Source organism: Cupressus sempervirens, chromosome 3, assembly GCF_028749045.1.
Source record: "Cupressus sempervirens isolate cs-2001-9-10 chromosome 3, ASM2874904v1, whole genome shotgun sequence".
Classification (NCBI taxonomy): domain Eukaryota; kingdom Viridiplantae; phylum Streptophyta; class Pinopsida; order Cupressales; family Cupressaceae; genus Cupressus; species Cupressus sempervirens.
The window spans coordinates 403,114,019-403,126,508 of record NC_143120.1 but is presented as its reverse complement, the minus strand read 5'-3'; the positions used below and the strand labels follow the sequence as shown (position 1 = coordinate 403,126,508).

The 12,490-nt window shown below is 38.5% G+C and overlaps 1 protein-coding gene across 1 annotated transcript in view; it reads right to left on the bottom strand.

Annotated features, from left to right (window-relative positions):
- The window catches only part of PUB49 (plant U-box 49), a 99,879-nt gene extending 87,744 nt beyond the window's left edge, over nt 1–12,135 (bottom strand). Inside the window, exons 1-2 of the mRNA XM_089820047.1 lie at nt 11,808–12,135; nt 11,638–11,700 (exon numbers count right to left, since the gene is read on the bottom strand). Of these exons, the coding sequence (XP_089676173.1) occupies nt 11,638–11,700; nt 11,808–11,935 (191 nt within the window). The 5' untranslated portion in view covers nt 11,936–12,135. The remainder of the gene's footprint in view (nt 1–11,637; nt 11,701–11,807) is intronic.
- Between the last annotated feature and the right edge of the window lie 355 nt (nt 12,136–12,490).

Here is a 12,490-nt window from a genome sequence, read left to right as displayed (position 1 = left end):
TCTCATAATAGCACTCTGCAAAATATCTGAGATCCCAATCTCATGAAGTCTCTGAAATAAGGCCAACCTAGGAACAGAATTGAAAGCCTTACGAAAATCCACAAAACAACAATATACCTTCTGAGAGCGATGTCTAGCCTCCTCAATGATAGCCCATAACGTGAATACATGATCCATAGTCTGATAGTTTGCCCAAAAACCAGCCTACCCTTTAGCTCTACAGCCCCTTCTATCAAGCTCACTAGATAACATGGTGTTCAAAACAGTGGCATAAAGTTTGGCAAAAGTATGTCCAATCATAATAGTTCTATAGTTACCCAGATCGAAAGTAGGCCCAAACTTGTGAATAGGGTAAACCACATGTCTAGACCAAGACTCAGGAAACCCAGTGCAAATCACTCTATTAAAGAGTGTAGGAAGGTAAGATCCAAGAACCGAAGCACCAAGTTTGAAAAGTTCAACTTGGAAACCCTCTTCATCTGTTGCTCTGCTGCATCTCAAAGATTTGATGGCCTCAATAATACTGGAGTAGGTGAACAAATGGCAGAATGGAGGAGGAGTGGAGTAAAGAGGTGGCTACTCAGGAATGTCGTAAAGTGTAATGATATGGGAGGTCAGCGAGTGGTAGAGGAGAGTGGAGTGAAGAAAACAGAGGTATGAAAGGCACAGATGGGTGAAAGTAGGAGACTGAGTCTCAAAGGCAACGCGAACAAAGCGATGGAAAGCTTTGCAATTAGTATCAAACCATTTATTCATGGGACAAGTATTCCAACACTTGGCTCTGAGCGAGGGAGGGGAACAATGAGGAATAGAAAGGAGAGCAGAATCCCAAATGGCAGAGGGAAGTGAATCAAACATGTCAGAGGCAGCAAGCGACTCACTAAAACTAGCGAGCGTTAGAAGTCTCCTAAAGTGGCAAATAAAAAGCTCACCATCGCTTTCGTGGTAATGAAAGCGGGTAGGAAAGGAGACGGTATTAGTTGGGCATTGAGAAGACTGGAAGGAGTGCGATTGGTGGGGTGAAATGCAAATAGAAATACTAAGAAGAGTATGATCAGCCAAAGGGAGACGTGAAATGGTGAAACTATGGATAGAAAAAATGAAGGAATGAGAGGAAATGATATAGTAAACAACACTCGCACCCCCACAGTGCGGCCAGCAAGTAAAGAGGTCCAATCCAGGAAGGAAGGATAAACCGTTTAGAATCAACAACCCAGAAGACATAGCGCTCAAGGAGGTGAGGGCCATAACCCGAAAGCAGTCCAAGAACATCCTCCGAGGTGCGCTGAAGTCCCATACTAGTCGAGTCTAACTCAGAAGTGCACTTCGAGTCATAACCACGATCATGCAAAGGCGTTTGAAGATCCCTAGTTCGAGCATTGAAGTCTCCAAGAATAATAATATCACCTAAAGCCTCAAACTATGAAATGCTCTCCAGAAGATCACAAAAAGGATCTCCATTCTCCAGGTCATGAATAGCATAAGGAGAGGTCGATGGAAAATAACAAACAGCAATAAAAATATCTTTTTGTCGGTATTTTTGCTGACCAATCCGGACTCACATAAATCTGGCAAAGGCGTCAGAGTGAACAATTGAAGTGAAGCTGAAAATATCATCACAAACCAAGCAAACAACCCCCCCAGACCCACGGACCCCACCAGAAGTCCAGACCTCATCTCTATAAACTGACAACCACTGATAACCAGGATAACCAGGAAGAGGGCGCATAGGGCTCTCATGAGTCTCAGTAACGGCCAAAATATTTGAGGACCCCACCGCATCCTGAAAAAGACCGGGTAATGACCATAAAGAGCCATTCCCATTCCAACAATTGACAAGAAGAGAAGGGGGCTTCCTCTTGTCAGACTGTTGTCAAAATCGTCATACTAATTTGGAGGTTGTCCTCTCTACCCAACCAATAGGAGGAGAATCACGAACCATTGCTCTAAGATTCCTAATAACAGCCCATTTCCCAACACGCTTAGCATCTGTCACAATTCCCCGAGCTGTTTGAGTTCTGTAAACTATGCCTTAGTAAGATCTTCATCCAGATAAATTTTAGAGGGGAGAGAAAACAACTTTCTCTTCGCTCTAAGGGCACGAAGCCTATCTGAAAAAGAAAAAAACTGATGAAAAGGGTGTCTCTCGTACCAAACTAGCATCTATCCAAGGTAATATTCGAGATACCAAGTTGATCAAAGAGAAAGGCATGTCCAGAAGCAGTAGGGTTGGAAGTCGGTGTAAGACCACGAACACGTAAGTTGAGCTCACGTGCACGCCTCACTCGCTCGTCATCAATCTTGTCTATACTCAGCCTGGGGGTAGTAGTATCTATATTGGTACAAAGAGAAGCCCATGATTTCACCTTCTATTCAATTTTTGTAATCAGAGAAGAGTGAATTGTTGCCATTTCAGTCTGTTGTTCTTTAATTTTGTCCAATCTGTCTAACTGTTCAATGACACCCTCTATACTAGTTTTTAACCCTGTCATTTTACAGATGAAAGTGTTTGAAAAATGTTGAATAATCAAGGTGTTCGATTCCGTAGACTGTTTGAGGTTTGCAATTTCTGCTATCAATTTAGAAACCTGTTCCTTCAGCAAGATGTTATCATTCTCCAACTTCAAAACGCGATCACATAAGCGCTGGTATGTGATGGTTTGATTCTGGTTATCTCCTATAGTCGTCGTAACTACCATTATAAACAGCAAGAAACAGCAGTAAAACACATCAACTCACAAACTTATGAAGATCACAATCACAGCAGGGATGAGCAATCGTGTTGAAGTTGCGGAGGGGAGCAACAAATCGTAGACCCATTGTCATCAAAACCCTAATGCCAATCACAGCAGAGAAAACCCTTCTGAGATTACAGCATTAAGCACTAGCAGCCAATCAAACACAGACCCCACAAATTAATAATACAATAAATTTCAGACACCCAACACAAGTTGCAAAAACAACACACCGCGAGAAGGAAGAAAGGAAACCTTGATTCTAGACTGCATTCCCCCTCTAGTTACTAATGAGATGAATGGGGCTCTCATCCAGCCTATCTCTTTGCAGAATTTGGAAGAGGTTGTGTTTCAAATGAAAAAGGAAACAGATCTCAGATTTTTATAACCAACCCTAGGCGGCTGAATAAATATAACTGCCAGCCCAAAATAAGAATAAAAAAAATTGGGCCATGTTTATTAATAAAGGGTTGACTAGGATTGAGAGGCCGATTGGAATAAGGAGAATTATAAATAAAATTTAAATAATAGTGACTTCTTTAAAGAGATCAACTAAGACTTTTTTTGGAAAGGTGTGACTCTTGTAATAGACAGAATGTTTCATGAAGAGATATGACTCCCTCCAAATGGAAGATAAAAAAATAAAGAACAATTTATCCATGAAGGATTAAGAAATAGCATGATCAAACAAAATAAGCAAAAATAGAATGAAAATCGGAATTGATCTGGTTATTAGTAGCAATTGTAATATTGCTATAAGAATTTACTTGCATGATTTTTGAGACAAACTCGTTGACCCATATTATATTAGTAGTGGTTCACCAAACCCATCTCTCATGAGAATGAATGAAACAATTAGCACTCATTCAATCCAGGTATTGCTCATAGAGGTGAAGCATTGGGACTTCCCGAGAAGTCAACCATCCCAGTACTACTCCAGCTCGAGCACGCTTAATTACAGTGCTTTCCTCCATGGTTTCGTTGTGGGTTTAACCATGGAGGAAAACTCTATAGTTAAGCACACTCGTGCTAGAGTAGTACTGGGATGAGTGACTTCCCGAAAAATCCCAGTGCTTCACCTCTGTAAGCATCAACTAGATCCAATGAGTGCTAAGTGTTCCATTCATTCTCATGAGAGATGGGTTCAGTGAACCACTACTCATGAAATATGGGTCAATGAATTTGACTCAAAAATCACACAATTAAATCCTGATAGCAATATCACAATTTGACTTGCTGTGGAAAATAACTCCTACTTATCAATTGATGAGCTTAAGGGGCTTTCTAATGAATGGTTCATAAGGCACAACAATTGATGAAGGTTTTGCAAATGCAGTTGCAAGCAGAGTGGGTTTAACCATGGAGGAAAACTTTGTAGTTAAGCATGCTCGAGCTGGAGAAAAACTGGGTTGGGTGACTTCACAAGAAGTCCTAGTGCTTCACCTATGTGAGCATCACCAAGATCCAACGAGTGCTAAGTGTTTCATTCATTCTTGTATGAGATGGGTTCGGTGAACCGCTACTCATGAAATATGGGTCAATGAGTTTAACTCAAATATCACACAATTAAATTCTTGTGTTCCACGGGGACGCGTCCTCTGGGTTTTTTTTACCTTGTACCAATACCAGGTATGAAACGGGGGCACGGGTACTCCTTTTTACTGTCCCTTGTGCCGCGCCAAAAGGCCGATATCAGGTACCATCCTTGAAACGGTATTTCCAAATTGCCATGAAATAGGGGTACGAAAATCCCCACCGGGGACCCATTCCCATACCTTGCTCATCCCCAATACCTATTCCCATCCCCATTTTCCCACAATAGTGTCAACTCTTTAAAAGGTTTTTAAAAAATGATTTTTTTGTTTTCTCTCCCATTTGCACGGGCCCCCCACATGGATGTTGGGAAATCTTTAAAAAGCAAACCCTATTTTGGCTTTAAAACACAATAGACTCAAGTCTCTTCTCATTTGGAGTTATTTGCTAATTGGGAAGAGGAAGAGGAAAACAACAGCAACAAGAGAGGAGTGCATTTTGAAGGTGCAAGATGAGATTTTGCCTTCATTTCTTCTTCATTCCAGGTATGTTTCTTATTTTCTTTTTGTTTGATTCAAACTTTATTGTTGTTTGTTGTCATTTTTCATTTTTTGCATGGCATAGCGAGAGCATGTTGAATGAAACATTGAAATGTTTTTTTTTTTCCATAACTTGCAGCAGTATAACATTGTAAAATCCAAAGGTAAAAACATGAGCAGCAATGAGAGTGAAGGAAGTAGTGATAGCTTGGATGTTGTCGTGCAAGAAACTCAAGTGTCACATTTACAAAACCAAGAAAAAGACCTAGAGCAGCCATGGATGATTCTTCAATTGAGCCTTATATAGATGTCTCTATGGAAGATGCAAATCCTAATACATTTGAGTGCCCTTCCAAATCCCTAAACAAATATGCCAAAGGCCCATTCAACCCTAAGAAACCTCTCCTACAATTTGCCACAAAAGTAGACAACAATAAGAAGAAAATTTTGGGATGTAGTAGGGAATGGGAGTGCCATATATGTAAGAAACATTATTTTGGGAGATACACAAAAGTGTATTGTCATTTTCTATGGATAGGTGGGCAAGAGATGAAAGGTTGCAAAAAAATTAAAGCTAATGAAAACTTGAGGCTAATAGGTTGCATGTGGAGGGGGAGTTATTGAAAGCAGGGGGTCCTATAGGTACCACAACCACACCCTCATTCACTCCCACTAGCACTACTAGCAAAGGGAAGGGAAAGGCCAAGAGAGATACCAATGTGGCTGATTTAATTAACATACAGGCAAAATAGAGAGCTGAAGAGTCCATTGGCAGATTTTTTTTTGCTCATGTCATACCATTTCATGTTTCTTGTTCCTCATTCTATAAACAAATATGCAAAGATATATATGCTGTTGGTCCCTCATTTGTACCACCAAGAGAGACTAAATTATGCACCACTATCCTCAATAAAAGAGTACTTAAAAGTAAAGATTTTGATAGAGGATATAACACAAACATGGATGAGTGATGGATGTGCTGTCATCATGGATGGGTGGACCAATATCAAACATCGGCCACTCATCAATCTTATTGTCACTAGTACTACAGGGGCCTCTTTTCTTAGAGCCATTGATTGTTCAAAAAAAAGGAAGGATGCATCCTTCCAATTTGAGATTTTGAAGGATGCTATAGAAGAGGTAGGGGCTTCAAATGTTGTGCAAGTAGTCAATGATTTAGCCGGGGTGTGTAAATCAATTGGATTGATAGTAGAGAGCACCTATAGACACATTTTTTGGACCCCATGTTGTGTACATGCATTGAATAACACCTTGAAGGTTTTTGGGAAAATTGATTGGATAAAGACTATGGTGTCTGAGGCTATAGATGTTCAAATGTTTATTTACAATCATCACACATCTCTTGAATTATTTAGGACATTTTCCAAAAAAGAATTCCTCAAGCCCTTGGACACTAGTTATGCTAACTACTTCATTTTGTTGGAGATAATGCTTGAGGTCTAAGAGGCCTTGAAATCCATGGCAGTCAATGCAGAGTGGAATAAATGGTATGAATCAAGCAACCTGGATGGAAGACTTGTGAAACGAAGAATCCTGGATGAGAAACGGTGGACCACAATGAGGTGAGAAACTTAAATAATTAACATCATAATTGTTATTGCTGATTTAATCAAAATATTTCTTATTTAAGCACTTGCTGATTTTCTTTTAAATTATGATGTTTCTCACTTGTAATTTTCTTTCATTTGCAGATAAATTTGCTACTTCATTGACCCTATTGTGCAAGTCATTAGATATGTCGTTACTGACTCTCCTTGTCTTGGAGAGATTATGAGACCTTTGATAGCATGCTTGGGTAGATCAAACAAGCTATTAAAGACAAGGAACCTAATTTGGAGTTCTATGAGGAGCATCTTGAGCCCATTGTGATGAAAGGGTGGAACACCCCACTTCATATGGCAACCTATGCAGTCAATCCGAAATGGTATGCACCAAGGCTTGGTAGAGTGTCTACATCTGCAGATGAGGAGGTGAATTTAATTTATGTTTAAGATTTCTGATATTTTAATATGTTTTTAAAGTTTTGAGACTCTAACTTCTAAATTTTTGTTTGTTCAATGTAGGTGAAGGAGGGCTTCTTCAAGGACCTTTCAAAAATGTATAATGCAGAGGATGCTGCAAAAATTCGTGGGCAATGGCTTGACTTTGCCAATCTTCGTGGTCCAACATTTGGTAGACCAGAGGTGAGGACTAATAGAACTATATTAGCTGAAAAGGACCCGATTAGATGGTGGACATGGCATGGTAGAGATGCACCTATGTTGAAAGGTCTTACCATGCATCTTCTCTCACAGGTTGCGTGTTCCTCTGCTACAGAGAGAAATTGGTCTACATATAGCTTCATCGAATCAATTGAGAGGAACAACCTTACCTCTAGAAGATTGGAGAAGCTTGTGGCTGTTCACAGTGTATTGCGACTATAGGAGCGGCAAAGTCTTGAGTATCGACAAACTCCAGCACTACATTGGGATGTTAATCCCAAGGATGCATTGCACATTGATGAGGATGACACACCTCCAGGGCTGCTTGGTGTTCCATTGGATGAGGACCCTCTGCCTACCCCTGCCAATGATTCGGAAGAAGAGATTGGCGGTGATCTTGATTTAGATATAGCTTTAAACTTCCTAGAGGACAGCCATACATTTGGCCTTCTGCTTTGCAGATACTCAGATACATTATTGCTTTTGATTATTATGGAGTTCGACATCTCATTTTTACTTCTACTATTTACTTTCATTATGTCATTTTGATTTCAATGTTAATGCATGATGATGATATATTGATACTTGGAGCTTTTGGGCATTTTTGCTAATTGTATGCAATATTCGGATATATCATATATCATATTGACAGTTTGATTTGAATCTTGATAATTTTCAATTTCCATGTATTGATCTTGTAAAATGTCTATGAATCTATGGTGAATGGTTTATCAATGTTATGATATGCATATTTGAATTATGTCTCTAATACTCTATATATATTAAAAAATCCCCTATATTTTTAATTGTCGTCCCATAAGATCTCATCCCCTAAATTTTGGCTTCAACCCGTTCCTGTACCGGAAACACGTAGTCCTATCGAAAGCACGTCCTCGTCTTCTAAAACGTCCTTGTCCCGGAAACTCCGTGGAGCATGGCTAAATGCTAATAGCAATATCACAATTTGACTTGTTGTGGAAAATAACTGCTAGTTATCAATTGATGAACTTAAGGGGCTTTGAGAATGGGGTTGCAAGCAGAGTGGAAATTCAGCGAGTACTCTAGAAATTTTTTAGGATTATTTTTAAATGGGAGGTCCCATGAATTTTGTAGTGGAGTCGTTCTTAAAAAGTTTAAGCCTCATAATTTATGGAAGCATCTGGTTTCGTGATTATTTTTATTTTAACATATTCAATTCACTTACTAAATAAATATGTTTAAAAAAATTATTGATAAAAATTTGAAATTGGTATATGATTGACAAGTGGCACAAGAAAAGCCTAAGTTGCTGGGGCAATTTCTAGCCCCCCACCTTCTCCACCCACTTAAATTCACATCCTAAAAAGTAGGGGCTGCCATTTTTAAGGAAAAGATTCCAACTAATCCCATGGCAAACTATCTTTTGGCTTCATCAGACCACCCAATCCATGGAAATCGATCCTGCAGCCCCCTCATGGGACAGCACCCTAAGCGCACTCGAGTTGGACTGGTACTGGGATGGGTGACTTCCCAGGAATTCTCAGTGCTTCACCTCTGTGAGCATCACCTAGATCCAATGAGTGCTAAGTATTCCATTCATTATCATGAGAGATGGGTTCGGTGAACCACTACTCATGAAATATGGGTCAATGAGTTTGACTCAAAAATCACACAACTAAGTCCTGATAGCAATATCACAAATTGACTTACTGTGGAAAAAACTACTACTTATCAATTGATGACTTTAAGGGGATTTCTAATGAATGGTTCATAAGGCACAACACTTGGTAAAGGTTTTGCAAATGGGGTTGCAAGCAGAGTGGGTTTAACCATGGAGGAAAACTCTATAGTTAAGCGCACTCGACTTGGAGTAGTACTGGGATGGGTGAGTTCCCGGGAAGTCCTAGTGGTCACATCTGTGAGCATCACCTAGATCCAATGAGTGCTAAGTGTTCCATTCATTCTCATAAGAGATGGGTTCAATGAACCACTACTCATGAAATATGGGTCAATAAGTTTGACTCAAAAATCACACAGCTAGATCTTGATAGCAATATTACAATTTCAGTTGCTGTGGAAAATAACTTCTGCTTATCAATTACTAGCAGTGTTAATTAAGTGATAAAGCTGGTAAACTAGGAGGAAATATAGATCTATGCATACGTATTTGTGCTTTAGTGATACTAGCAGTGATTATTGAGTAATCCTAATACTCTTTCTAATATAAATATGCAATGGAAGATTTGTATGTGGGATCAATCAACCCTTCCAGTTTATGAGACTCGGCTATGCCACCCCAAGGTGAATGTTGTGCTCATGGGCCAAGGGGCTTCATGTGCCCTTGGGCTTGACATATCATCAAGTATGCCAGCCCAAGATAAATGCTAGGCTTGTTCGCCAAGGAGCTTCATGTGTCATTGGGCATGAGGTCCATCAAGCACATCACTTATTGGGGGTTAAGCGTCATGGGCTGGGCTTTTTAGTGCTCCTGGACTTAATCAAAGAGGCAAGAGTGCCTTCAAGGTGAACTCAGGGATGGAAGAGCAGCCTACCTTCCAGGCTCTTGCAATACAAGGGTGCCCAACCTTGAGACTACAGTTTGCAAATTCCTAATGAGACTATTATACCAATTTACTTTAAAAAGGCAATGACTTATTTGGATTTCAATGTGAATGATGTTTATGGATAGCACAATGTTTACTCATGATTAGCATGATATATGATAGTATGGCTTGTGATTTAATGTCAATTTCCAGTTATGATTACTGTATGCAGGATCTAGACCAGGATTAACTTTTAATGTATTGGTAGCTGCAAGAGATATTTCTGGTCCTTGTTTTTCCTGTTTGAAGTTGCTATTACATCTGCGACTCTCTTCTCTGTTCATTACTGCCCAGCTAGTATCAATATTGGATGACTGGCACCATAAATAATATGACATGGCATCATTATTATGTTGGCAGTTTATATTGTGAGATGACATCCGGGTTCCTGCGGATTATATGTTTATATTATTATGTGGTGGACGTGGATGTGTACATTCCGTAACATCTCTCAATTGGTATTCTGTGAGACTCTTCATTTTTGGTAAACAACATGTGTGTTGGGGGATGCACTCAGTGATACCATCAGAGGGATAGCTCTGAGGATTTCTGTTGCTGTTTGATAGCATTATTACTGTTTTTGTGTTCTGAGTATATTGTAGAGATATGCTGTATCAGGTGTTCCTTTGTTAGTCTATTGCATTCAGAGATTAGCATCTTGCAACTCTAAGAATATAGGTGTTGTATTTTTCATCTGTGATTGTAATTTCAACTCTGTGAAGCTCTGTGTTATCATTGCACTTAGTACAGAACTTTTTGAAGTGACCTTACCTGAGTGTATAACTTTTTGTATTGTAATAATAGTGTTTACCTGAGTGTGACCTTACCTGAGTGTGATCATTAAGCCAACCTTGTGAACTTGGTGAGAGTTTTGATAAGAGAAAAATCAGGCTTACTGATTGACTGGTTAGAGACTAATACTACAATCATAAGCGAGAATATGTGTACTTGTATTGAGATCTAAATAATGGATCTATCTTTCGGTTGTGACTGGGATTTCCCTCGAGTAGGAGGGTTTTCCCAAGGTAAATATTTGTGTCTTCTGTTATTGTATTTCTGCATATTGCATTCTTGTATTCTGGTTCAAAACATTAACATTAACCTCGTTAAAAGGTATTTCAATTGGTACATTTATATCCTTAACTATATTACATTTCTATTTTAGTTGGGATTGTAATTTTTGAGCAAAATATAGTAATATCCTCCAAAGGGACAATAAAACAATGCTTTTCCAATGTTTTTGAATATTTGTCATGATACTTTCACTCACTGACGAGGTCAGTGCAATTTTGCAACTTGTACAAGTTTGCATTTCTGCAACAACCTACCCTGACCGAATGACTTGAGAATCACAAGCTGACACTATGTGCAAATTCCATAAGACAGTGGCAGAGCAAATACTTAACACCAATACTTTCCTAATTTATATTCATTAAAATTTAAGGATATCCAGTGCAATTCTCGATGGCATATTCCTTGACACATCTACAAAAATCCTAAGCTCTGCCTACTTTAGATTCATAGTCGATTGTCAAAACTGCTGAATTAATAGTAATGGGGACACTCACACGAGCATGAACAAGCTTAAAATTTCCCTAACGAATAAAAGGAGGCCAATCATTCAAGAAAACTGTACCAAGGTTATCACATAATAATAATGAAATGCATCAGAACGCGATATGAGTTTCTATATCTTGAAAATGTAATCCGGACTTAGCAAAAACTAGCAGACAGACAATGTACGCATATCCTCCGAATGGACCACGTTCCAAGCATATAAAAAGTTGTAGTGAGATAATAATGAAATCAAAAAGTAACTTAGTTTGCTATTGTGATCCAACAATAGTCCACAATATGAAGGCTTCCCAGAAACATATAACCACTCAAATAACATAAAACCCTAGAGTGGCAATAATTAGAAATTTGGCATCTCAATTTAAAAAAGGTTACGTGCACATTATCATCTTTGTTTGGGTTTATCGTTTTGAAAAGAATGAAATCTGAACTGTGTAACGAGGATGCTTACATAACATCGAAGACGTGCCCCTCGGATGTACACACGGCCACCTCGAACGGAGTAAATGTCAGCCTGATATACATATACATCAAAAGCTAATGTGTGGCATAATATAAAAAGAAAGCAAATATAATTAGGGTCTCCTGAAGAAGGAAAAAACTGATTGAATCGAAACTTACGCGCAGCAATCAAAAGGAAGACGCTTAAAGGGAGCCCGTTTATCACGATTTTTAGCTCCTCCCCACTCAGTAGCCCACTCTGTGCTGGTTATGAACATACGATCCTTGCTATGCTGTTTCTTCCCCATTTCTCCTTCAATCCTTCTTAATTCCTATATATTGATAGCCCTTCTCCAAACAAATTTAAAACCGAACCTCGAATACGCAGAATTGTAATGATTTTATATGCAGTGCCCGCTGCCAGATTTTGAAGCGATTAAAGCCTATGCCAGTGCACTACGCTATCATCTGAAATTGACTCCAGTCTAGGTGCATCTCAGGTTTTATTACTTCGTATTTTAAAGAGAGAGCATACTTTTGTTTTGAATAATTTGTTTAATTTTTTTATTCTATTTTTTTAATAGAGAAATTATTTTATTTGTGTGAGTAATTTTTTATATTTTTCAAGCTTTTATAATATTTAAATTTTATAAATAGTAATTTTATGTATATTTTTCATTTTTAAATAGGTTCATTATATTTGTGATATTGTTATTAGGATTCAACTTCATTGATCTATATTTCATGAATAATAAAAAATATCCTATAATAATATTCCAATTTGACTTATCATTTGTTATATTATCCATGATGGTTTATTAATATTTATTATTAAAAATAGTGAGAAAAATGTGTACATATGT